The sequence below is a fragment of the Sycon ciliatum genome, chromosome 1 (genome assembly GCF_964019385.1).
Source record: "Sycon ciliatum chromosome 1, ocSycCili1.1, whole genome shotgun sequence".
NCBI lineage: Eukaryota > Metazoa > Porifera > Calcarea > Leucosolenida > Sycettidae > Sycon > Sycon ciliatum.
The window spans coordinates 26892794-26920238 of record NC_088643.1 but is presented as its reverse complement, the minus strand read 5'-3'; the positions used below and the strand labels follow the sequence as shown (position 1 = coordinate 26920238).

The 27445-nt window shown below is 46.4% G+C and overlaps 1 protein-coding gene across 1 annotated transcript in view; it reads right to left on the bottom strand.

Annotated features, from left to right (window-relative positions):
• LOC135820999 (neutrophil cytosol factor 2-like) overlaps nt 1–26589 on the bottom strand; it is a 32160-nt gene extending 5571 nt beyond the window's left edge. Inside the window, exons 1-12 of the mRNA XM_065334054.1 lie at nt 26235–26589; nt 20848–20930; nt 20193–20301; nt 19607–19744; nt 18726–18836; nt 13746–13799; nt 11957–12172; nt 8691–8756; nt 8086–8190; nt 6481–6597; nt 1488–1627; nt 461–575 (exon numbers count right to left, since the gene is read on the bottom strand). Coding sequence (XP_065190126.1) covers nt 461–575; nt 1488–1627; nt 6481–6597; nt 8086–8190; nt 8691–8756; nt 11957–12172; nt 13746–13799; nt 18726–18836; nt 19607–19744; nt 20193–20301; nt 20848–20930; nt 26235–26414 — 1434 coding nt within the window. The 5' untranslated portion in view covers nt 26415–26589. The remainder of the gene's footprint in view (nt 1–460; nt 576–1487; nt 1628–6480; nt 6598–8085; nt 8191–8690; nt 8757–11956; nt 12173–13745; nt 13800–18725; nt 18837–19606; nt 19745–20192; nt 20302–20847; nt 20931–26234) is intronic.
• Nucleotides 26590–27445: the final 856 nt, after the last annotated feature.

Sequence of the window (27445 nt, the reverse complement as noted above, 5' to 3'; positions counted from 1 at the left end):
AACCGAAACTAAGCAGTGACCAGTACCGTACTATTTCTATTACACGCGCAATCTCTTGTAGATACCCAGTTTCTATTACAAGCGCACTCCAAGAGGACTTCGAAAGCGCAGGGTGGTCACCAATTAGCAGGGCTTATAATGGAGAACTGTACGGATCATATCCATGCATGTTTGGTATCACACAGTGTCACATATACACAAGTCTGTGATCCCTCAGATAAACAAAGTACAGACCCAGTGTACCAGGAAGTACAAAAACTGCAGTCACAATACATGCTGGAAAACGTTGACCTACTGTTATAATACAAAATAATTAATTAATAATAGTAACAAATGTACATGTACCCGGTGATTGAAAATATTATAAGCCCAGTCTCTCATATAAGCCCGGGGTGCGGATTGGTTGGAAAACTATCAGCCCGTGGCTTGTGATGGAGATAATACAGGGTATGTTACTTACTGGTGCAGCATACACCCACAGAGTCAGGTGTTGCTTATTGACAGTGGCTTGTTTCCAGCACTCGCATAGATCTGTGGCCCTCTCCACCTGTGACAGCTCACCACCAACCATATACCTACACACACACGCACGCACCACACACACATGTATACACAGCAATAGGACCGGCGGAGAAAATGGAAAATGGTACGATGACCTCATCAGTAGAAGACTCTACGAACACGAATACACACATGCGTGCATGCACATACACACACATATAATGCACACTGCACGCGCGTGCACACGCACAGACACGCATGGACACGCACACACACAGACACACCCATCGCCGAATCGATGATAGCGAGCAAAGCTGATGAAGTGACCACCACTAATTTTAGCTTGGTCTCCACCAGTGTTTTTTCTTTCTTTTTGTTTTGGCCAGTGAATCCCTATTTTTGATTTCCATTCTGGCAACCCCTCAATTGGAGGAAGGGAGGGGGGGGGGGGAGGGAGTGAATGAGAGAGAGAGAGAGACAGACAGACAGAGAGAGACAGAGAGAGAGAGAGAGAGTCACATGAGCATGTACATGAAACATCCGCTTTTAGACATCATCACTTCACGACATTGCTACACTTGCCTGCTAGTTTGAAGGTTTATGATGATGTAACACTGTGTACACCCTTCAAGTAGGGTGAAACGAGAGCACTGGCTAAATCCCTACTCACAATCACTACTCTCAATCAACTACACTCAAACGTCTCTTATCCGGACGCCTCAGATACGGCCACGTCTCAGCACCTTCAGCTTTAGTTCCTATGCCAAAAATGCTTCGAATTTGGGGGGGGGGGTGTGAACTTTGCAAACACTACTCGCAATCACTACAAGAAATCACTCTTTGCAAACACTACTCACTTCATGCTCAGGCAGTTGTGGCAGGCAGAAAGGGCTGTTGTGTGGCCAAATTAGAACAGCTTGTTGTGCAAGACATTGCAGCATGCAAGACCATGCTGTGAACACAACCAGTAACTACACTCTACTCACCACAGCGATAGAGACTTGTCATCCTGATGGAACTTTTTGCAGACAGCAGAGAGCAGCTTGTCGAAGGTGATCTTGTTGGAGACTTGCAGTACTCTCGTGTGATCCATATGCAGCTTGATTACGACCTTGTCACTGTGTTTCTACAACATTAGTAATAATGAAAACAGGGTACAAGTACACACCGTACACACATACCAATCACCACACTGCAGTACAGTGCAGTGCAGTGCACTGCAGTAGTACGTATCCATTATTTACCAACAAAGACATCAATATAAAAATACAAACCAAGTAAAAGACCGAGACGAAGCAAACATCTTTTAAAAGGTTTTTCTTTCATATAATGGAGAGGTGATCCTAGAGGGTGGCGGCGTTCCTACGGATGTGGAAAAGGCGGCTTCTAGCCAAGCCTCATGCAAACTGTGAGTTTTTTTAATGGAGAGGTTGTGCACAACAAAAATGCGTACAAGTAAGATTTTGACAGTCCGGGTTCGAGTAACAAAAGTTGCTACGAAGATCCGTCCAAACGCGACCGAAACACAGCAGATCAACGAAAATATTTTTCGTCCGTTGGAGTACTAAAATTCTGATATTTTACAACTCCCTGTATTGACCCTTTGCACCCACGCGGCCGCCACGTCGACCCACTACGAAAAGGTTCACGCATTGTGCGCAACCTCACGGTTTACGAATATTCGTTAGCTTTTTTCGTTACGGTGCTACGAGTTTTCGTTGTGCGCAACCTCTCTATTGACTGGAGGAGCAGTCCTACAGTCCATTTCAAACCTAGACGCGTAGGGTTTTTGAAATATTTCAAATTTGGCTGGAGCTTTTTGAGAATAGTTTTCGGAATATTGCTCAGGTCCGCTCCACAATTACTCTCATAATATTATATTATAGTTTCTAAACGATTGGATAACAGACGCCCAATTTGGAAAAATTTATGCACAAAGTGATCACAGATTTTATGTGGTATAGATGCTGGCATAACGGTTTTTGCCTAGGTACGCGTCTATAGTTTTGAAATGGACTGTAGGTGATGATTGCGTAAGCATGAAACTCAGAGGAGTGACCAGCTAGCTTTGTTGTTCTGTGTATTTCTGACTATTTCTACTATTTCATATACGTTATTGACCGGTTATGAGGTTCCAACTACCTCAACCTTACCAATAGAATAGGCTAATAATAGATTTATCAAGACTTATTTTACTTGAACCGTTCTCCTTGGCATTTCCCGAATCCTTTCGACTTCTTTGTAAAGTCGATACTTCGACTTCTTTGTAAGTCGATGCTTCGACTTCTTTGTAAAGTCGATGGGTGAGTTTTCGAATTTTTAGGAGTGCCCAGGAGTTGAAAAATAACAACTACAAGTTGCTGGTGGGATCAATGGGATGTTGAGAAGTACGGGAGTCGTAAAATATCTATACGCACATGCACGCCTCCAGATGCGGTATTCCACATACTAGCAGTCATAAGAATCAACCGTACAAATATCAAAGCCTGTTCCTCAACCGGTTGGGCGACTAAACTAGAGAACTGTCATACTGTTTTGAAGAAACGAGATGGCCACTGTCTATAAAAGGAATAGCTACATCACTTGTCAAGCAGATCTCCAACAGTATATTTAGAATGTTTGGCAAAACGTTGAATATCCAGTATCTACTCAGACAAGGAATTCACTCGTGCAAATCCTGTCCTGAATGCTGTTCTGAAGCGGAACAAGTCTGACGGAACAGAAGTGAGTGTGCAGCACAAGGACCCATTGAGCTACCAAGACTGTGACAAAGTCTCTGCATTCTTTGACAACGCTGAGTCTGAGGACAATCCAGTGAAATTGTGCAGATTCGCCTGGTTCACAATCTCATCTCACTTCTGCCTACGAGGTCGCGAGATTCAAGCCCAGGTACGAAAGGATGACCTGGTATTCAAGACGAACGAGGATGTAGGCTGTGAGTATATATCAGACTGTCGAAAGATTTCATGAGCAAAAATCATCAAGATGATCTGGTTGGATCCTCGTTCAGAACTGCTGGCCTAATCAACAATCATCGGCAGCTCCGCTCTACCTACCTTTACCTGTAGTTGCAGAGAGAACAAGAAGCAGAATCTGTTTACCGTGATCTTCCATTCGTTTGTGTGGCGAGTTCCGTTTGCCACGAAGTATCAAGTGTTGGCGTTAGTTGTTCAGTCTCTAGCTAGGTCACTCTCTCTACTCTGCTCGCAGACCGTTTGGAATCGTCTCACTGGGGCTCCGACAAGCCTTCAGCTTCTTCCCGGTGAGTTTCTGCTTCCGTGGTCCGGGATCCGTTACGATGCCACATGCGCCTCTGCGAGCCCTCGGTGGCTCCAATAGGGCTGCGTTCTTTCAAGGGGAAGCGTCTCAGCTGTCATCAAGCTGTATCTGCCTCATCTCCACCTGTCCTGCCTACGCTTGTTTCAGCAAGCTCAGCCTTTCAGTGAATCAACAGGTGTGCGCTACATGCCAGTGAACATGCCACTAAGCCACAACGGCGGGTAGAACCAGTGAGCAAGCGGCCTTGTCAAAGGTGTAGGGCAACCACTGTGTACGAGCAAGTACCATATGTCGCATAAAGGCACTGGCAGCAAGTTTGGCTGATCGTAAGATCTGTGCAGTCTCTGGCTATAAGACCATTGCCATCCTCCAGTCTTACGACCGGACTCAGCATTCAGAAGCCGTTCGGATGAAGAAGGCGATCATCCATGATAAGAGTGCTAGTTGTAAATCTGCTCCTGATTGCAATGATGCTTGTGAAAGTGTTCGCTCAGACTCTGTAACTCGGATTCTGTTGCTGCCAATGAAGGCAATGAAGATGACACTACCTCTTTTGCTGATGTAAAAAGGGTCGTGTTCAGAAAGATTGCACCAATGTAACTTTCAATGTAGTCAACATCAATTCATGGCTGCATCCACAGAAGCGTAGTTTGCTAGTTTCCCTTTCTCCCTAAAGTTGAACAAGAAACCAAGAAATGTTGTTGTTGTTTGTTGTGCTTTTATTTATAGTCGTTCGACCAAACAGGCAATGAATTTGCAACTTTTTTTAAGCTTCTGAGTTTTTGAGTTTTCTTTCGGCTGCCTTCTGGCTGCCTAGATTTGCTTTCTAGTCTCTGTACTTGTAGTGTGTATTCTTTTTACTGACACAACTACTGGTTTTCGTGCTGTTGCTTTTTGTGGCTGTGTGTGTCTTGCACGCGACTTCTTGATTCCCCAAAACGAGTCAATATAAGGAGTCAATAAGCATTCCTAATCAGTCAATAGAATTATGCAGTATTCGCTCTAGGATTTCAAACCAACTGGGTACACGTGTACATGTCGCAGCTCTTGCAACCGGGTCAGAGGCGGGTACGTTCAAGTGCAGCTACTGCATGTACACCAGGGAGTCGTAAATATGTATACGACTCCCTGGTGTACTTGAGTATGAACAATGTGTACTGGCCTGGGCACTCTATCCGCACACCGGTGTCTGCACGCGCCTGCAGCCTGTCACTGTATGTAGGCCCTTGGGCCTTGAAGCACAAACAAAGTACCCCACATGCATACTCCCAACCGGGTCAATAGTGATCCGGTGTTCTTTTTCAAGTACCCCCTGATTGCTAAAAAATCAAATTAGCCGCCAGATTGAGTGAGCATGACATGTAGTACATTAGCAATAGTGCCTTATACACATTGTATACATGTAGGTGTACGAAATCCCGTACGGGTGCACATTCCCGGCCAGGTGTTCATTCAATGTGTGTAGTCAATGCGAATTTCATCATTGAATTATTCCACCTTCAGGGCATGTTTCGTATTGGAAATAGCAGTAAACCCTATGGAGTCTGTACATTCAACAGCCAGCCGGGTTTACCTGATTCAACAGGATTTCATACATCTGTTCAATGTGCATAAGGCGTATAACTTAACCCTTTCCGTGCTGGCCCCTTTTACTCCAGCAAACTGACTTTCCAGCGCACTGACTCTCCTGGTGTCGTTTTCGCTCACATGTCCGAACGAATTTTTCTCTCAGTTCAGTTTGCCTGGATGGATTTTCATCATCCTGGGCTTGTTGGAAAGATCAGGACCAAGCGAATCCATCCTGGTAGCTCTCAACTCAATATGCATGGCGGTGCAACTTCTATGTCCTGTTGAAACTACTTCACGATGCCTCGGAAAGGCACAGCAACTCGATCTCACATTCTTTTTCGGTTTCTTGTTCCAGGTCAGCCGATTTTCACTATTCAAACTGCGCTGCAAAGCTGAGATCCACGTGCTTTTGCTGGTGTCCATTACGCATGCGCTGCACTAAAGGGAAATCCCCTGGCACGCAACAGAAAACTGCGAACGCCCGAACAAAAAAAACTCACGATCGCTCAGTGCCGTGAATTTTGTGTTCACACCGTCGCCGCTCCGTCAATCTTTCTCCTATCGTGAAGAACTTTATATTGCTGGAAAGCTGAGCTCAATACCTTTCCAACGATGTATCGATTGTCGCGATAGACTGATTTTTGACAGAGTTACGAAAGTTTGTACACTGATCTATGCACAGCGATATACTGCGCAAATCTCATGACGTCTATAGACGTCATTAGTCGTTTGGCGTACAGTGCGCATGACGTCTATAGACGTCATTAGCACGGAAAGGGTTAAAAGAGCACCAGCACATACGCACGGACGTCCCACACACATGTACACACCCACACACATGTACACACCCACACACATGTACACACCCACACACCCACACACACCCACACACATGTACACACCCACACACCCACACACCCACACACATGTACACACCCACACACATGTACACACCCACACACATGTACACACCCACACACATGTACACACCCACACACATGTACACACCCACACACATGTACACACCCACACACATGTACACACACATGTACACACACATGTACACACCCACACACATGTACACACACACATGTACACACACCCACACCCACACATTACACCGGCTAGTACCTTTGCAGCTGTTGGAGGTTTAGGCTTCACAGCTACTGTTGGGCCAGGAGATTTGGGAGGCTGAACTTTAGGTGGCGGTCCACCAGCTGGACGCTTGGGACCACCAGGAACAGGAAGCTGCAGTAGGCACCACAGTACAGAGTAGGCAGGATAGATATAACATCAGATGATTGAGTGATCAATTCATTACCAATACAATATTGGTATTCAGCACACGAAGCACAGAAGCCATATCGTTTCGACTAGGCCTTTCGTACCATTACTTTTCAAGTCGAATACAATGGTGATTAACAAGGTATCAAGCAAGTCCTTATAACCGGCACTTTGGCGGTCAGAGCATTGACAAATTAGCACTTTAAAAGATAGCGCTAGTGGCGCCAACTACATGGTGAAACAATGAATATTACCAGTATCAGACAACAGTGGGGGATCACGGTACTACAATGAATATTACCAGTATCAGACAACAGTGGGGGATCACGGTACTACAATGAATATTACTAGTATCAAACAACAGTGGGGGATCACGGTACTACAATGAATATTACTAGTATCAAACAACAGTGGGGACCACGGTACTACAATGAATATTACCAGTATCAAACAACAGTGGGGACCACGGTACTACAATGAATATTACTAGTATCAAACAACAGTGGGGACCACGGTACTACAATGAATATTACCAGTATCAAACAACAGTGGGGACCACGGTACTACAATGAATATTACTAGTATCAAACAACAGTGGGGACCACGGTACTACAATGAATATTACCAGTATCAAACAACAGTGGGGACCACGGTACTACAATGAATATTACTAGTATCAAACAACAGTGGGGACCACGGTACTACAATGAATATTACCAGTATCAAACAACAGTGGGGACCATGGTACTACAATGAATATTACTAGTATCAAACAACAGTGGGGACCATGGTACTACAATGAATATTACTAGTATCAAACAACAGTGGGGACCACGGTACGACAATTTCAAAACAGTGACAACTTTCGCACATACTTCCTTTGCACACACAGTTCAGGCTTCAGCTTGGCAATGTGCACTGCCTCCAGCACAGCAAGGTGAGATTCGGACCAGGCTCATGTTGCTACAGTGTAGTGTGGCTCACTCACCCAGCACACTGGGCTCTCAAAGTATGTGGCAGGGTCACTCATACTGCCACTAGTAACACTAATATTCACTGCGAGCCTGACAAACAGCGATTGACAAACCACGCACGTCCCCACAACTCAATGCTCTTGATGTCGTGCAGATGTGTGCGTGCAGATGGGTGTGTTCTAACACATGTATAATATATAGAGATACCAGTCCACACATATCTCTCTTATCTGGACTTCGTAGTGATGGGCACCTCAGTCTACCAGGCACCCTGTGGGTGAGGTTTAGTGAAAATTTTACTACTATTTTGTAAAAAAATTGCGGAAATAGTGATGTCATATGCCAGATGTCTGGTCGTTCCCATTGAAAGACAATGTGATTCAGAGTTAGGGACATTTCAAAGTTATGGACAGTGTCCGGTCATCTAGCGCTCACACAAGAGAGACATGAGTGTAGATGCAGAGGTAGATGTACCAACCGCTTTCATTGGTGCAGCCTTCTTCTCAGCTACAGGATGTGCGTCGTCACCGGCTGATTTCTTTCCAACGCCAAGAAATTTCAACTGGTCTGACTTCTTCCGTTTCTGGTGGCCCATCGACATCGGTCACATGGTTGACAGTCAGAATAGAGACATGACAAGAGTAGAGAGCACACAAACACAACTTAAGAAGCTAGTAGACAAACTGGCGTACCTTCACTGAACAAACTGGTAATCAACACTCACACGCGCCATTTGTTAACAATACCCGTGGCTTACATGCACGTACCCGGAACATCCGTTTGACCATTGCCATAGCCAGAACATTGCCAGAAGCCAACAAATAGTTGCAACTCAAGCACCCTGTCAGTGAGAGGACATACAGGTCATGGACATTATTGCTACAAGAATGTACCGGTACGTGCTTTCGTGACATGCACGCACACATGCACACGCACACACACACACACACACACACACACACACACACACACATATGCACACACGCACACACACACATGCACACACACACGCACACACACACAGAGTCACACACACGCACACACACACACGCACACACACGAACACGCACACACACACCGTACCTGTGAAGTACTGGGACTGAGACTTCCCTCAATAGGTTCTAGATATGAGCCAGGTGCCAGGCCAGACTGTACAGAAAGTACAGGAAGTACAGAAAGTACAGAGGGTTCACACAGATGTACACAGGGACGTGCACCCCCCTAAAAAATTCGACCTTGGTTTTTTGCGAACTCCTGGTTATGAAAAGTGTAGTGCTGGTAGAATCTACTAATAAACTGCATGCACTAAAACTAGTTGTACTGCGCTGCCGCGATCGCGTGAGTGCATGTAGCGAGTGCATGTACATGACGGGTCGTACTAGTACTCTAGTACTACTGCTACTAATTTAGTACTTACCTACTACGCGCGTACGCGTGCACGTGTGTGCAGCACTGCATCATTTGGCCTTGTACTAGAATCTACACGCGCGGCGGCGTGCTGGGTGTTTGAAACAGAAGAAATAAATAATTCAGTGTGGTCGCAAGTAAGTTAGTCAGGTCACCACACTTGAAGAGTCTTTGGAGCTGTTTCCTCTCAAAATGTCGTCTTCTCGAAAAGGAAAGCGTCTGGCCAGCTCACTATCAGCGGACTTTTTCGGAGGAATGCGAACCCTGGAGCGAGGCGAGGCGACGAAGCCATTCCTGTTGCAACTGGGCCAGGGGAATCGGACGATGAGGGACCTGACGAAGAACCGGCACGCAGTCCTGTTGAAGCGGAACCTGTTGTCCAGGTTGAAGAGGAACCGGTTGTCCAGGTTGACAACGACATTGCCGCTGCTGAGGATTTTGATTAGGAGAATTCCAAATGGTCCACACATCCATCGTCGACTTCTCAGGAGAGGAAGATTGATCTGATTAATTTTCACTTTGTCCCTGGGCCCAAGTACGCTTTCCCATGTCACCCAGTCCCTGGCTTACCGACCACGACGCTTTCGTATCCAGTGGCTTACCGACCACGCTTGACTCGTGTACTCCCCGAGGTGCGATGGAGGATTCTGTCTACCATGCTTGCTGTTTCCATCTGGTGCTGATCATGGGCAGCTGACACCGAAGCCCTTGGTCAATTTCAAGAAAGCCACCACTCTCCTGGAGAAGCATGAGAAGCAGAAGTCACATTTATATGCGATGGCAAAGTATGGAAATTTCCAGACCGTTGTCGCAGCTGGCGGGGCTGATGTGGCAGATCAGATGGTTGACGATCATCTTCTACAAGCCAAAGACAATGAGGAGAAACTGAGGAGTATCTTGGATTGCGTAATCTTCTGTGGCAAACAGAATATTCCGTTACGTGGCCATTGCAATGAAACTATTCATGTTCAGCAGTCCAACAATGATGTCTTGCTATTCAGTGACGAAGGTGGCAATCCTGGCAACTTCGTTGCGCTGTTGGAGTTCCGTGCTAAAGCTGGAGATCCTGCTATTCTCCGAGACTTCCACCTGCATGCCAGTGGAACTGGAGGGAACAGAGTGCATTACTGCTCCGCAACGTCCCAGAATGAGCTGATCGACTGCTGTGGTCAATTCATACGTGACTCAGTCCTGGATAGAGTTCGCGCAGCACCATTCTTCAGCTTATTGGCCGATGAGGGAACAGATACGTCCAATCTTGTACAGATGCCTGCGGTTCTCCGATTTGTTGAGAATTACGAGGTCCATGAAGAGTTCATGGGATTTGTGACCTGTGACACGGAACTACTGGAGTTGCTCTCACGAACAAGATCCTTGATTGTCTGTGGCATTGGAATGTAGACCTCAGCAAGTGCCGCGGCCAAGGATACGATGGCGCGGCCGATATGGCTGGCATGCTCAATGGGTGCGCTGCAGTGATCCAGCGGGAATACCTGAAGGCACTGTACTGCCACTGTAACTCTCATGCCCTGAATTTGTGCGTAATGGCAATCTCAGCGATTGCGCTGGTGTCCAACATGTGGACAATGCTTCAGCAAGTGTCGTTCTTCTTTGAGAACAGCCCGAAGCGACAGCAAAAGTTGACGGCAGTCATCCAGACTACACCCAGTGACGCCATCCATGACTCCCGCAAGTTGAAGTTGGTCAGCCTATGCAAAACCCGCTGGGTCCAACGCCACACAGCACCGGTCAGCTTTAGCAACCTGTACCCAGCTGTCGTGACCACGCTCGAGGACATCGCAAATGACCGTGCACAGTGGAAAGCCGACAGCTGCAGCGCTGCTTCCTCACTGCTCAGGGCCATCACCGATTTCTCGTTCATCAGTGCGTTCACGATCACAGCCAACATCATGGCCTACGTTCAGAGTCTGTCTTCTAGCCTTCAAGAGAAAGCGCTCGACGTTTGCCAGGCTTACAGCCAGATTGACGCAACCAGAGCCAGCCTCAACACAGCGTGTACAGAAATTGATGCTCGACACCGCCGTTGGCTTCAGGAGGCTATTGATATGGCTGCCACTGTTGATGTTGTTCCATCAAAGCCCCGTACCTGTGGCCGCCAGAAGCACCGAAACAACGTCCCGGCTGCAACTCCCGAGGATTATTACCGTCGGGCAGTCACAGTTCCCTGTTGGATGAGCTTCTGGGCCAGTTCGATCAGCGGTTTGGTCCACTGCAGCAGAAGATCGCGCATGGAATGCACCTTCTCCCTAGTCTACTGCTGGCAAACCCCGATGAAGCCAAGGAGCGTGCCATGGATTTTGCCACATCCAGCGAAGATGACCTGCCAGATGGATGCAGCTTGAGAAGCTTTCGTGCAGAGCTGGACAACTGGCATGCTGTCCTGACAGCTTGTCCTGCAGGCAGCCGTCCAGTAGCACTAGTTGACGCCGCGAAGCTTGCAGCGGACAGCCTGTGCCATGGTGTAGCAACGCTATTGCTTCTGCTTGCATCTCTGCCTGTGACGACCTGCTCCTGTGAACGTAGCATCAGTGGCCTGCGACGTCTGAAGACGTATATGCGCAGCACTATGGGTGGAGCGAGGCTAAATGGGCCAGCCCTTCTTGCAATGCTATTAATTATGCTTTCGAGTTTGTTATCGATGCCATCATGGCTGGGCAAAATTCCTGTGCAAATTTTTTCCTGTGCACCCCCCCCCCCCCCCCCCCCCCCCCCCTGTGAAGGGGTCCGGTGACGCCCCTGGTACACATCATCACAACTGAAACAACAGAAAAGAAGAACAGCAGGTTTGCCAGGCGTGTAGACAAAGCGACAGAACGTGGCTCTCCTCCCTTCAAGTTTTGGTCGCCCCCTTTCAAATAAAATGGTTGAGCATACATGATATTTGAGATAGATGTAAGTACATAGAAAGTGAGAGATCTAACCTTGCTTGTCGAAATGTTGGTGACAGTAAACCATCCATCGGCATCCTTCTCTTTGACCACACAGATATCACCAACACGGAGTGCCACCTCAAGATTAGTATTGGGCTCAAAGCTGTAGATAGCACGATACTGAATGTCGCTGCGCCGTCCAAAACGTGGAGAGCGAATGCGTGGCGATCTGGATACTGGTGGTGAACTGCCACCATCTTCAAGCTCCTGTCCCAACAGAATGGAAGAAAAAACACACAGCACAAGAAACACACATATACACATAAACCATTGAGTCGCAGTTCTCAAATAATCTGATAGCCTGGCTTCGCATGTGTCCTTGCAATTACCTCCTACTGCCAACTACATGTAGCTGCTGCAGTTTACAAGTACAAGTACAAGTACCGTAAAGTACCGTAAAGTACCGTAAAGTACCGTAAAGTACCGTAAAGTACCGTAAAGTACCGTCAAGTACCGTAAAGTACCGTAAAGTACCGTAAAGTACCGTAAAGTACCGTCAAGTACCGTAAAGTACCGTAAAGTACCGTAAAGTACCGTAAAGTACCGTAAAGTACCGTAAAGTACCGTAAAGTACCGTAAAGTACCGTAAAGTACCGTAAAGTACCGTAAAGTACCGTAAAGTACCGTAAAGTACCGTAAAGTACCGTAAAGTACCGTCAAGTACCGTAAAGTACCGTAAAGTACCGTAAAGTACCGTAAAGTACCGTAAAGTACCGTAAAGTACCGTCAAGTACCGTAAAGTACCGTAAAGTACCGTAAAGTACCGTAAAGTACCGTAAAGTACCGTAAAGTACCGTAAAGTACCGTAAAGTACCGTAAAGTACCGTAAAGTACCGTAAAGTACCGTCAAGTACCGTAAAGTACCGTAAAGTACCGTAAAGTACCGTAAAGTACCGTAAAGTACCGTAAAGTACCGTAAAGTACCGTAAAGTACCGTCAAGTACCGTCAAGTACCGTAAAGTACCGTAAAGTACCGTCAAGTACCGTAAAGTACCGTAAAGTACCGTAAAGTACCGTAAAGTACCGTCAAGTACCGTCAAGTACCGTAAAGTACCGTAAAGTACCGTAAAGTACCGTAAAGTACCGTAAAGTACCGTAAAGTACCGTAAAGTACCGTAAAGTACCGTAAAGTACCGTAAAGTACCGTAAAGTACCGTAAAGTACCGTAAAGTACCGTAAAGTACCGTAAAGTACCGTAAAGTACCGTAAAGTACCGTAAAGTACCGTCAAGTACCGTAAAGTACCGTAAAGTACCAGTACCGTTGATCCGCCCCTCTCTAATTCCCGCCCCCTGTCAATTTTCTACCCGTGAAGCGACTTCGGCGTATACAACGAAATACGATGTTGAACCGACGCATGCACTGCTGTACACAATACTTGCCAATCCAGGATGAAAATGTGCACAATCCAGCACATCGAGTCTGAACTTCTACGTTGTTGTACATCGTACTGCACTTAACAGCCTTGATCTAATTTCCGCCCCCTACCGAAAACCCAGCTGGGAAGCGACATAGCGTGGGGGGGGGGGGGGGGGGGGATCAACGGTACTTTACGGTACATGTACCATTCAGATTTCTGAACAATTCAGTCAAATCCACACTGTGACCAATGCCCGGAATACGCTTTTTCGCACAAAGAAATGCAATTTTCACAACAACAAAATTGCCGTAGTGGAGAAGAAAACGACGACAGAATACTTCCACAACTTATCTGTGCCTCTCAAAGGGTTATAAACAACATCGGAGAGTTCACAATGCCAGTGGCTGCTCGGGTAACTCACCTTTTTGCCCATAAAGCCGGCAAACTGGTCCTGATCGATGACTGATGATAATACCTGAATATGAAATACACAAAACAATGAAAAAAAGCCAAATGTCGGCTGATTGTGTTCACTGCTGTGCTTTGCTATTCTATGGCAATCGACGCTGTGGCGGATCAGCTATTTGATTTTGCGTGTTTTTGGTGTGTGTGTGTGTGTGTGCGCGCGCGCGCGCGCGTGCACATGTGTGTGCGCGTGTGTGTATGTGTGTGGTGTGCGTGTGTGTGCAAAAGACTTTTCAGTGGCTCTTGTGCTTCTCAATCTCACAGGTCATTATGTACCCGTACACTAGTCTGATAGCTGTCTGTGCATAAACTGACCCATACTTTCCTGAACATACACTCACATACACATACTTTACTGAACCGTACGGATGGAGGGTGCCAGTCGCACACCTTGCCTTATAATGAGGGCCGTCCATAAAATTCAAAATAGAAACAATCCAGGTACTAGCAGAAAGGGGGTGGGCTGTAGAATATCCCGGCAGATAAGTATCTTATTCAAAAACAACGAATACAGTACTCGCTGGAGTATAGTGCACCCTGACTTGCTGTTCATCATCATCAGCATTGCTTACCACCAGCTCGTTATGTCTAATGTCATTGTTAGAATGTTTGTGCCCCAAGTACATGTAATCCCTAACTGTCAATCCCCACGACACGACGACGAGGCTCCGGCTAGGGTGCAGCGCATAATGCCGCCATTGTATTCGGCATTTTGAGACTATTAGAGCATCAGAGTATTATGGAGCATTAGGTGTGAGTGGCATTACGGGCATTAGGTGTGAGTGGCATTACGGGGTTCTTAGTAGATACTATAGAGGTTCCGCACTACGTAAAGTGGCCAGGGAAACCCGTGAATTCGCGAGTTTGCACTCCACTTACGCAAGGTTGCCTACGTAGAGTAGGTGAATGGAGCTCTACTAATGGAGGTGTTCCGTAAGTGGATTGGAGTATACATTCATGACTCTCTCCCTAGGCCGTACACTGTCGTGTTTGGAGTTGCCAACGGCAGCTACGTGATTTGAAAACTCCGTATGGCGAAACACGGATCTGCAAGCAGTGCACACAAGACTTTCCGTAGATCGATTACGTTTTTAGTACAGGTAGACTCCCTCTAATTCGAACACGGTATAATTCGAACATTCCGTGTAATTCGAACTTTTTCGTCGTACCGATCTTCTGCAAGTCACTTCAAGTCAAAATCGAATGCATAATTCGAAGTACGAAAAGTGCGCCGGTTGGATAATTCGAACCCAGTCTTCGTACAGAAGAGCTATTTACAGTACATTGGCTATGTCCTTTGAATGCTTATTTCGAAGTGAGATTGAGTTGCTATCCTTGTAATTCGAAGTTCATTCTTTTCTCCTTCTCTAGCCAAGAGTAGCTCAAAAATCGATCGATGGTCCGCTGCAGGATCGACTATAGCGTTCAAGAAACCCACCTTCTCTCGGAATTTCTTTCAAGCCCGTGCGAGGCAAATTGCAAAGGTTTGATTGAAGACGACGTCTTCCAGGTGGCTGACTCTCTTCGCGGATCTCGATGGCCTTTCTTGCCGCGCCAGCTCGTGCGAGGAGATGTTGGGGCACAAAAACACTATTGTCGTAAATATAGTCTATGCCTATGCTCCACTTCCGTTCTTCAGAATGACATGCTGCTGTCCGACGGCCTTTCATGACGTGGATTAGGCAGCGCAGTTCTTTTCCGTTGAAACTGTTTCAGGAAAGCTGCAGTGACTGACAACTTCTTCACTAGAAAATGAAGATGTCAAAATGATTTTGTGTCGATCCAGTTTGTTGATGATCCGTTGTACACGACCGGTACGACCACCTATGTTTCGTTGATGCAAATAAAAATGTGCAAAAATATTCAGCATGCGATTTCAAGCATTTTGACATACATATCAGTGCATGGGGCTGCATTTGGATAATTAGAAGTTCTGGATAATTCGAAGTTAGGGCCTGGCAATTTGAGGTTCGAATTAAAGGGAGTCTACCTGTAGTACTTTTTACTCACTAATTATTACACTGTATGCAACCTCTCTAATATCGGGAAATCCAAGGTTTTTCGCAACAATCGGCTACAGTCATGAGGTGCAACCCTCATCGTGTCTGAAATGCTTCCAGCTGGTCTGTTAGAATGCTGCGCGTGCCATGCATTATACCTGTACCGTAACATACCGTTGATCCCCCCCCCCCCCCCCACGCCATGTCGCTTCCTAGCTGGGTTTTCGGCAGGGGGCGGGAATTAGATCAAGGCTGTCAAGTACAGTACGATGTACAACAACGTTAAGGATCAAACTCGATGTGCTGAATTGTGCACATTTTCATCTTGGATTGGCACGCATTGTGTATAGCAGTGCATGCGTCGGTTCAACATCGTTTTTCGTTGTATACGCCGAAGTCGCTTCACAAGTAGAAAAATCGACAGGGGGCGGGAATTAGAGAGGGGGTGGATCAACGGTACTTTACGGTACATGTGCATGACTTTGTGTAGATACATAACACTTTTAGCAGCAATGCAGTCAGGTATTCATGTAGATTATAGCATGCCCAAACAAAGTTGTTACACAAATCCGAAACGATGGTTTACAAGCAGGTATTTTAGAAATCATGGAGAGCCATGGCAGAGACGTACGCGAAGTGAATATCAAACAGACGAAGAGGAGTTTTCTCGATATGCCTCAGGCTCTGGTGATAGCGTCTCTAGCGATATTGAAGTAGGCACTGATTCATTGATAAATTTGAACCAGGGTGAAGACGCGGCTATAAACAGAAAGAGCTCATTCCAAAGAACTGCCTTTACCGAGTCCACTCGCCCAGCAAGCTCGAAAAGAACTAGAATTACTCATGGACTCAGTACCAAGTCCATGCGAGCACTCAGCACCGCGTGTCTGACTTTCTTGGCGAAGCACGTAAAGTTAGTGGTTGTAATGCCAAGCCTGCAGTCAAGTGCTATCAAAAAAGAAGAGTATTGTGGCCAACCATTTGTCTGCACAACACCACAAGGAGAAGAAGACAGCACAAGCAAAGGATGTAGAGCGGCAAAATAACTTCTGACTACATGTTTTCAGGCTTTCCGCAAATAGGAGGGATCTCGATCCGAAATTGGCTCTGAGGAACTGGCCTAACGTCTACTGTTTCCGATGAAGAGACTGTTCACAGAGTGGAAGCAGTGGAACCAGGGGCAGCTTGACTGAAGGTAGGAATACCACTGGCCAAGATTAACTTCATCCCAACGATCACCAGCAATAATCGCTTTCACCTCTCACTACCTGGATAATGAGGGGAAAAGATTTGATACACACACTATTCAGCCACAGCCCTGCATCAAAGTTGCAATGGAGAGCAGCCACTAGAGAAGTGATCATGTCTTATAGTACTAAGAGGTGTTGGAGCTGGTCAGAGATATTGTGGCAGCTTCAGAGGCAGATTGACTATGTGCATCCCTTCCTGGAAGTTTGACAATGTGCAGCCTTTCTCCCTTTTTGTCCCAGATCAAGAGCGTTATAAACCTTTAATACTGAAGCATTATAATAGCATTATAAGATAGGTTTGGAGCATTGTGGTTAGCATTATACAAAAGATTTCAGAGCATTATCAGCTGGACCCTAGCTCCAGCGCTTTATCTCGGCGTGTTCAGCATAGTTCGGTTATCGGCGAATTTTTCAGGATAAACACTCCATGATCCAGGGAGTCGTCAAACAAGAGAGCTGCACTACTTGTAAGGTCTTCCTGACAGACCTAACAAAACCATTGCCACCGTGCAGACGAAAAGAAATGGCAAGAGAACCTGCTTGAGTCGACGACGAAAGTGGAGGATTAGTCGTATCGGTGACATGCCACAGGTCCTATCACTCAGGAAACTATGAGCCAAAAAAATTGAAAATGCAGTTAAAAATGATGAAAACAATGAGTTTTCAATAGGAGTTTTTCAGAGCCAACTAAGATCACATCCAACCCCACCAAAATCATTTTTACGTAAAAGAACCGGACGCCCGGAAAATAGACAAAAAATGGGTTACTGTAAAACCAGAAAATGTCGGTGGAGATTTATTTTCGGTAACTTCGGTACAAAATGTAACTCGGATGGTGAGCCAATTAAATAATTGTGAAAAGAAGAAGGACAAAATGTTTTGTCGCACTCGCTGACTGTATAAGATCTGGTTACGTTGGTGGACAGTTAGTCATAACTGGTAACATTTTGTCCTTCTTCTTTTCACAACTTCGGTACAGGTAATTTTTTATCTAAAATAAAACAGGACCTAAAATTCAACCATGCCATGCCACACAGTGTGCAAAATGCATTTTTGGATCTGGAAAACTGGTTTACCAAAATTTTCGCGCTACCAAACCGTTGAGTTTGGGAAATACCGAAAATAGTACACCACCGAAAATGCCCGGTTTTACAGTACCGTAAAAGTCCGTAAATAAGTACCTGCCCGAAAGAAATACCCCCTTCATTCTTTTGGCTCTGTCTGTTGAAGTCAAGTCAAGCCCGATAAACATACTGCCCGAAATAAGTACCGGTACGGTGCGCACATGCAGCACGTAGCATGTACATCAACATGACAAATGACTTCTCCACTACACACAAGTCAGGTCCGAAAGTTAGTTCGTGCCCGAAAGTCAGTACCCGCCCGAAAGTTAGTACGGGTGTGGTCACTAAATTCGAAAGTAAATACGTACTTATTTACGGACTTTTACGGTATTATCAATAACACCCCCTTTTTGGGGGCAGGGTATGTGCCAACTGTAGAACCAGCTGTATACATACTACTCTTGTACTAGCACATGATGATTGTCACAAGCATTCATTTCTCTCAGCCTATGTGTACATGTCTATTCGTATCTCTTTCTTTCTATCCTGGCTTGAAACTTCGATGTCCGGACAACTGAGGTATCAGTGCACACTCAATTTAAAGGCGCAACTGGAAACTCACCTTCGCATCACCAAGATGATTCTTTTTCTTGATATTTGCCACTTTTTGCTTGGCTGGGCGGAAGAGAGCAGCATCGGGCATAGTTATGATACTACAACCCCTTCCACCTTGCTAGAAACATAACAACGACAACAACAACAACAACTCTTATTGGCGATGGTGCCATCGTGAGAATAAAGAATTCAAACAACAACAACGACGACGACGACAACGACAACGACAACGACAACAACAACAACAACAACAACATTCTCTTATTGGCCACAGGCCATCGTGAGAATAAAAACATATTTCAAAAACAACGAGAATAAAGAATTTCGTAACATGGAAAAATGTGGGCACAAGTTACTAGTATGCGATCGAGTCCACCAACTACACCAGATTTTGAACAGTCAGACGTGCACAATCTAGCACAAAACTGACAAGGAGTACTGAGACATTCCACGGTATGAAAGTCAGCTTGAGGACTGCTCGATAGCGCTAACCAACGGCCTTACAACTTGGAAGGTTCATGGATATGTGCTAATTCCAAAGAGGGCTCCGTAAGCGCCATCGAGCCGAGGAAAACACATTTCTCCATGTTACAATTTTTTCCTTGGCTCACCATCTGAGTTCTTTTAGAATAAGGAACAACAACAACAACTTATCTTATTGGCCATGGGCCATCGTAAGAATAAAATAATTTAAAAACAATAAGTCAAACAGAAACCAATCAGAAAGGATAACCTGTTGAAAAGAAAAACTTGAGAAGAAAAGTTCTACTCTGATACCAAGGCACGAGGGGTTGTATCCGGCCAGGCTAGATGATTTATCCAGCAGCAGAAGAAATAAAAAATATTGTGTCCAGCAGCAGCAGCAGCAGCAGCAGCAGCAGTACCCACCCGGATTGCTGATGACACGTCTCGACATTGCTGCTCGTGCCGTTTCTCAATCTGTGCATCTTGTGCATCACTGACCCGGTCTTGTGCTTCAGATGATCGACCAAGCTTGGCATATGTCACAGCAGAATTCAATAGGACCTGCACATACGCGTAGAAAGAAGGATAGATAGATAGATGGATGGATGGATAAATAGATAAATAGATAGATGGATGGATGGATAAATAGATAGATGGATGGATGGATAAATAGATAGATGGATGGATGGATAAATAGATAGATAGATAGATAGACACCCAGGCAACTATAGTAATCTATCCATACAAACTACCTGTGTGCTCACCAACAACAAAAGGGTAGATGATACATGTACTGGTAGATTGGTGTGGTTGTCGGAGTATCAGACACGCCGGTAGCAAATACAGGTACATGCAGTGTGCCTATCATGAACATGACCATTAGCTTCTATGGCTCAGCACCCTCCCCTAATGAATGGTAATATGCTGTACCTTCCCTACATGTATGGTAATATCAAGAGTACATAACCCCCCAGAGTAAGCAACGCCACCTGATCCAGCTCTGACTTACATCACATTCATAAAGCTTGCACGGCATTCCTAGCTGACGGTAGTCAATCACCCGCGTACCACGCATTCGATGGTGTGCCTCATCGAAGTCCGACACGGCATCCATATCGCTGTGTATGAGGGGGATGGATGGGGGTGGTGGATAGAGAGAGAGAGAGAGAGAGAGAGAGAGAGAGAGAGAGAGAGAGAGAGAGAGAGAGAGAGAGAGAGAGAGAGAGAGAGAGAGAGAGAGAGAGAGAGGGAGAGAGAGCGTGTGTGTGTGTGTGTGTGTGTGTGTGTGTGTGTGTGTGTGTGTGTGTGTGTGTGTGTGTGTGTGTGTGTGTGTGTGTGCGTGAGAGAGAGAGAGAGAGACAGAGAGAGAGATCCATGAAATTTGATCTGCTACACTACAGTTGTGGCAAATGAAATCCAGGTTGATGTTGACTTAGAGCCCGGAAAGACATTCGACCCATGCATCATCCCGGGCACTTTTCCCAGCAGACATACACAAGGTCTGTGGCTCTAATAAAGTAGACAGCGTTCCAGACTTCACTTGCTAGCACTGTGCTTGGGTATTCAATTTTAGAAGAACATTCGAAACAGAATATGATTATGCGCATTCACAGTGCAACTGACAATCGAGATAAATAATCAGCAAACAAAATACTGGAACCAACCTGTTGAGATAGTGATGGGCTATGCCACGCTGGAAATACGCCACAGCCAGATGCTGGTCTTTCTTCACTGCTGCATCAAAGCCCTGTGCAGACAATATTATGTTGCGGTCACACATGCACGCACGAAAGCAAATAACACAAAGTTTCTTATCTTACTTCCGAGCAACTCATCACCAAACCTCACATCATCAAAGAACATCATCAAACTCTTACGCATGCCAGCCATGGCACCCTTGCTGCCTGAGAGAGTAAATGTGGCTGAAGCATACCGGGAACGACTACTTTGGTCAATTGCTGGTGAAACCGAGAAGCTCCAGTGAAGGGGTGGACTGTGCCGTTCACCTGTCTAACAATACAAGCAATATATCACCTGTCTAACAATACAAGCAATATAATTATCTCGAACTCGTCTAAGACATGACCACACAACTGTTCCTTCTTGCCTTTTGAAGATTCGTCGCCACAGGGATGGCTTACTACAAGCAATGTGGTTGAATAACGCGCCCCAGGCCCAGTTCCAGACTACCAAGATGGCTATTGGCCAAGCGTGGAGTGAAGTCATCGTGGAGATCCGAAAGTCGTGTGCTCTATTGCCTCCCGAGGCACAGACGGGACATTTAAAAGTGTTGAGCATGCTTTGTAGTTTAAAGTCATGCTACGTGCATGGGTGGCACCTACGAGAGAATGATTGCTCTCGTCAAGCGAGCTCTGCGGACAATTCTTGGCCATGCTGTGCCGACTCCCCCTTGATGTGGGTGGGGATGTCCATGGATAAATGCGTCTCCACCCATCGGACCACAACATAATATTACAGGTGAAATCCTGATAATTCGAACCTCAAAATGCCAGGAAAAAACTTCTAATTATCCGGACATTCTAATTATCCGAACATGAACCCACAACACAATATGTATGTCGAAATGCTCTCATAGTCACGCAGAGTTACGCTATGAACCTTAGACACAGATTTTACGGACACTGAACTGACTGACCGGCACAGCCTGCTCGTGCAAACTGAACTGACCAGTACAGTGTACGGTGAACTTCGAATTATCAGCACAAACCCCACACATTTTCTACGTAAGTGGAATCTGTGGGACTTCTAATTATCCGGACATGTCCAGTTCGAGGTTCGAATTATCAGAAAATTTTATGTGGGAATCGTATTGATAGAAATCGGTCCTGGAAAAACTTCTAATTAAGCGGTATGTTCGAATTAAGCCATATTCGAATTATCAGGATTCCACCTGTATTAATAACTATGAGGTATATAATTATTGAGTTTATGCGAGGCTTATTCGAGGTATAAGTGAGGCTTAATATATGCCCAATGTAAACCACCTGCATGATAGGAAAGTTGACTGGATGTTTGAGCGAAAGGTCAGCATAAGATACAGGGCCGCCGAAACCGGTCCGGCTAGTCCGGCCATCGTCGGACCACTTTTTCCAGCTGGATGGTCCACGTGATTCATGCAAAACCGGTGTAAAAAATTTCAGAGGGCCAGGACTTGGACTTGTGACAAAGATCGTTCAATGCACGACCTCACCTTCCACCAAAGCAGCATCGGTCTCTCCTAGATCCTATCAAAAATACATACGCGAGTCAACAATGGAAACGAGCGAAAGCACGAGAGACTCGATTGAGAGACATCTACGTGAATACTGTACAATGTAGATCGAGGAAGCTGGGAAAAAAATGACCGGTCTTTCGATAAAGGGCACGTAGAGTAAGCACACACGTACACTGCATGCATGGTACATGTACACCCTGGCCGCATCAGGCCGTCAAGCGTAGCATGCACGTACACTGAGCTCATGAGGATTTACACTACAGCAGTACAGGAGTCAACCCGAGGTCATAAGTAGATCTACGCACCACCAAAACGATGTGCGTCTTGACTCCAGATTTGGCGGTCCTATGTGATCCGCGGTCAACTCTCGATCGCGTTGGGCCCGGAAGACTAGCCTTTCGCACGTGTAGCGTGTACACAGGGCAATTGAAATGTAACTTCTTGTATTGTAGCATAGTTTACAGCCCTGCGGGGCAACTTCTTGTAGTTGATCTACATGACACTTGTACGATAAATCTGACTCCAGTCGTTCCAGTATTACGAGTAGTTACAATTAGTTATTTACAGTTCGTGTTCCATTATCCTGATGGCGTGATGGCGTTGTCAAAACATACCGGACCGAGCTTGAGCGGGTTCTGGATGTGGAGGACAAGCCCTTTCAACCGTGTGACCTTACGTTCCCTCTTGTCGCATTCGATGTGAAGAATGTTGTGTGCCGCTCCTTTCAGCCGAGTTGGTTCTCCTCTTGGGAATGGCTACATTGGGGTTCAAAGAGTGAGCGTGCGTTTTGCCACACCTGCTGCTTGGCTGTTTCGAAGAAACGTTCGATCGCTAGCTGCGCTGATGGGGCGTTTCTGACGAAGGGGTTCCAGAACTGGAAGGATGCGACAACAAGTTTCAGGAGGCACGAGTCATCCGAGTGCCACCGCGAAGCTGTAGAACGATTGCAAACAGGCCTGCCACCATGAAAGATGTGGGTGAACTCTTGTCGTCCAAACTAGCGGAGGACAAAAGGGCTGCCCAGGAGTCCTTCCTGAAGATCCTGTCTGCTTTTCGATTCCTCGCTAGACAGGGACTTCCCATGCGTGGTGATGGTCCGCAGGAAGAAGATGGCAATTTCAGTCAGCTTCTAAAGCTCACCAGCTCCAGTGACCCAGCTTTTGCAGAGTGGTTGCAACGGAAAAGCAGCAAATACACTGGCCATGATATGCAAAATGAGATCCTGCAGGTAATGGCTCACAGGATACGTCGTGTTTGAGTTGTCAAAACTTCTGAAGTATTCCGCGAAGCGCAATGCCACATATCAAAGGCTCAAGGATGATGTGGCTCCTGACCAAGCAGGATTTCGCACTCTATGCCCCACAAGATGGACCACTCGCTCAGTCTCCCTTGCTAGCATTGTAAGCAACTACTCGGTCCCGCAAGCCAGCCTTACCGAGTTTGAGTCAATGGCTAAGTACGATGCTGAGATATCAGCTCGAGTCAGTGGAATTGCGCACCAGTTCTCGCTGTACCGTTTCCTGTTGGGAGTGATGCTGGGACGCAAAATTCTTGGCCTTGCCGAGAACCTGAGCAAGACGTTGCAGAAGAAGGATAATTCTGCTGCTGAGGGGCGGGCAGCAGCAACCATCACTCTGCGATCCCTTACAAGCCTCCGGAATGATACATCTTTTGAAACATTTTCGGGCGGATGTTGTCAAAGTGCAGTCAGCCAATGACGTAGATGAGCCAGTTCTAGCGAGGAAGTGGAAGACACCAGCTCGCTTTGCTGTCGGTACAGGCCAGGGTCACTATGCTGAATGCCCTGCTGACCATTACAAGCCTATCTACTTTGCCGCTACTGATACTGTGATGGCATGCATCAAAGAGCGATTTGATCAGCCAGGATACAAAGTTTACAGCTGCCTGGAGGGAGTTGTCCTGAAAGCTGCCAATGGAGACGATTACAGTGCGGAGCTGGCACGGGTTGAGGACATGTACGCAACGGACATCAACGTCCCACTGTTGCAAACACAACTGCCGCTGCTCAAGTCCTTGCGCATAGGAGGTGGAAACATCTCAATTGGCACAATTAAGACAGCCCTCCTCAACCTTGGTCGAGGTAGGGAACTACTGTCGGAGATATTTACCATCATGAAGTGTATCCTCGTCATGCCTGCAAGCAATGCCATCAGCGAGAGGTCATTTTCAGCTCTTCAACGACTGAAAACCTATCTCCGAACCACAATGGCCCAGGCACGCCTTCATGCATTGCTTCTGCTGTATGTCCACAAGGACAAAGCAGATTTGCTCAGCTTGCGGCAATGTGGCAATGATTTTGGTGCCGCCAATTAGCATCGGTTAAACATCCTTGGGATGTTTAAAATAGATATCTTTCCAGACAAATCCTGATGCCTAATTATAATATTATAGTTTCATCTGTCACATCTGTCTGTCTCTCTCACGAGATTCCCAGATTCGCTCATTTTCACATAAATTCTCAAAATGATTTACCAATCCTGATGCCTAATTGTACATGTATATAGTTTCATCTGTCACATTTGTCTGCCTCTCTCACGAGATGCCCAAATACGCTCATTTTCACGTAAATTCTCAAAAAAATTCCCCGCGGGAGATCCTCTGGACCCCCCTCGGACTTCGGCCGGACCACTCGCAAACTCTTCTGGCCCTGAGATAGGAATATACCGAGTAGTACGCGTGTACGTGAAACATAACCATCGATGCATCCTTAATCTTGGCTTCGTTTCGGTTTGTTTCCGGTTTTACGGTATATGAATTTTACGAACAAGCATACTCGCATTGGGATGTCACGTGAATACGTGCATATGTCAAGCATGATACCTGACTTTTAATAGTGGCTGTAGTACCGAGTGAATGTCAGTGAACGTATCTCAGTGATAGAAGTACTAGTTTGCGTGATGTCGTCATTGCTGCAAAGCCTGCTTACACTATGACGTTTACAGACGATATACTGATCCATATCAGTCGCATTGACGTAGATTTTGTCGGTAAGTACCTGGGGATTCAGCTGGACGAACGCCTTCGTTGGGGCCCTCAGATTGCAATGGTGGTGAAAAAGGTGTCACAGAAACTGAGAGTTCTTCGCCACATTCAGGGACACCTCAACATCAAGCGGGCACACCTGATGCAACCAATGCTTTTCTCCCGGGTCTTTCGGAAGAACAGCGGCAAGTTTCACTGAGACTGGATAAGAGGTGTATTCGGTGTATTACCAGCCAGCATCCACTGGTGCACACGATGCCACTCTATCTGCAACTCGGCATCTGCCCTGTGATCGAGCGAGCAGAGTGCAAACTCTGACTCCTCGTCTACCGTCTCCACCACGGCAGCGCCAATAGTCTCCTGGAATCCCGCCTCCAGGTCTGGCCCGACCATGGTGCCCTCACAATAAGGGGCTGTGTGATAGGCAATGTGCCGCTGCCCATCATTCGCCATAGTTCAGGGTCGTGTCGACCAATTTCTGTGGCTTGCCGCTTATGGAACAGCCTGCCTGTTGAGCTGAAAGCAGCAGACGCGTTCCGACAATTCAAACGTCTTATCAAAGAACGGGAACCTCAACTGTGCCTGTACAGGCTGCCATACTGATCTTTATTATTTTCTTGTTGCACGGCTTTCTGCCTCTCTTTACGGCCTGTTTTATTTATTTTTAATTCTATATATTTTTGTCCCCCTTCCTTCAATTCAGTGCTCTTCTGCTTTGCACTGATTCAGATTGCAGCAATCGGACCATAATATCGGGCAGCCATGCCCGTTTGATATCGATGTAAAATAAATACAACAACAAAATACACTTACCGTAATTGCCTCGCGGTAACTTTTCAGTTTGAGGTGAGCTACTGCAATGTTGAACAACATAATTGCGGACGCGTCCTGGCACTGTTTGAAAAGACCTAGAGCTTTTCTGGCATCACCACCTTCAAATGCCTTGATAGCATCGCTCCACGTCGTCAGAGTCTCCGCAAGGGACACAGCCATGACTCCGGCTACCACCGGACTGCAGCTACGCGAAGCACAGACTCAGTGTTAGCAACAAGAGCAAGAATGTCCTGTTGCCAAGATCCTCTGCCTGGTCACAGGGCGAAGTCACAAGTGCCAGAGAACCAGTCGAGAGAGTGTGCTAATTATTTTGATTCAAACGAAGTCACTTCTTTGGCCCAACCCTGCCAGTAAAAAGTTACGGACTTTTACGCGGTAGATCTACGACGACTCGTCGTGTCGCAAAAAAGCTTCTGTGAATCCCGCTTAAGTTTTTTTTTCAACGGTCCAACAGCCTCTTTTAAATTTTACGGGCAAGATTAAAATTAAACGCAACACAACAAGTGATGAGAAAACAACGGAGGGGTAAACACGATGATAACTTTATCAAAGCTGTTGACTCACGCATACACACATACACACACACACACACACACACACAGACACACACACACACACACACACACACACACACACACACACACACACACACACACACACACACACACACACACACTGACACACAAGATAACAATGATACTAGCTCTCAACAGTTTATTGACATCATACAAATCCGAGACTGAGAAAGAAAAAGGCCCAACCCTGCCGGCCTGCCAGTTATTTGGACTTACGGGGGTCGCCATGGCAAATAATAAAAATAAAACTGCACACGTTCGGGCTCTCCGCCTTCTCCGTGAAATTATAATACCGTAAAAAGAAAACTAGAAGGGAAAAAAGAAGCAACAATGAGGAATAGGAACTGATTTAGGAACCACTTGCAGTCAGTTAACGTTATACAGGGCAGCGGGCCTCGGCAACGGCCAAGGTAGCAGATGCATCCGCCACATCGCTGACGCGCATGGGGCGTCGCCGAGCACCACGCAAACAAACCATGCTGGAGCGAACCAGAGCAAAGCCAAGTCGGCAGCGAATCCACGCCATTACTCGGTTGTACGGCTCCTTCGTCTTGTCGGACAGGAGCCCGGCAATCCGCTTATAGCAGGCTGTTGCCGACTTGCCCATGCCGCCTG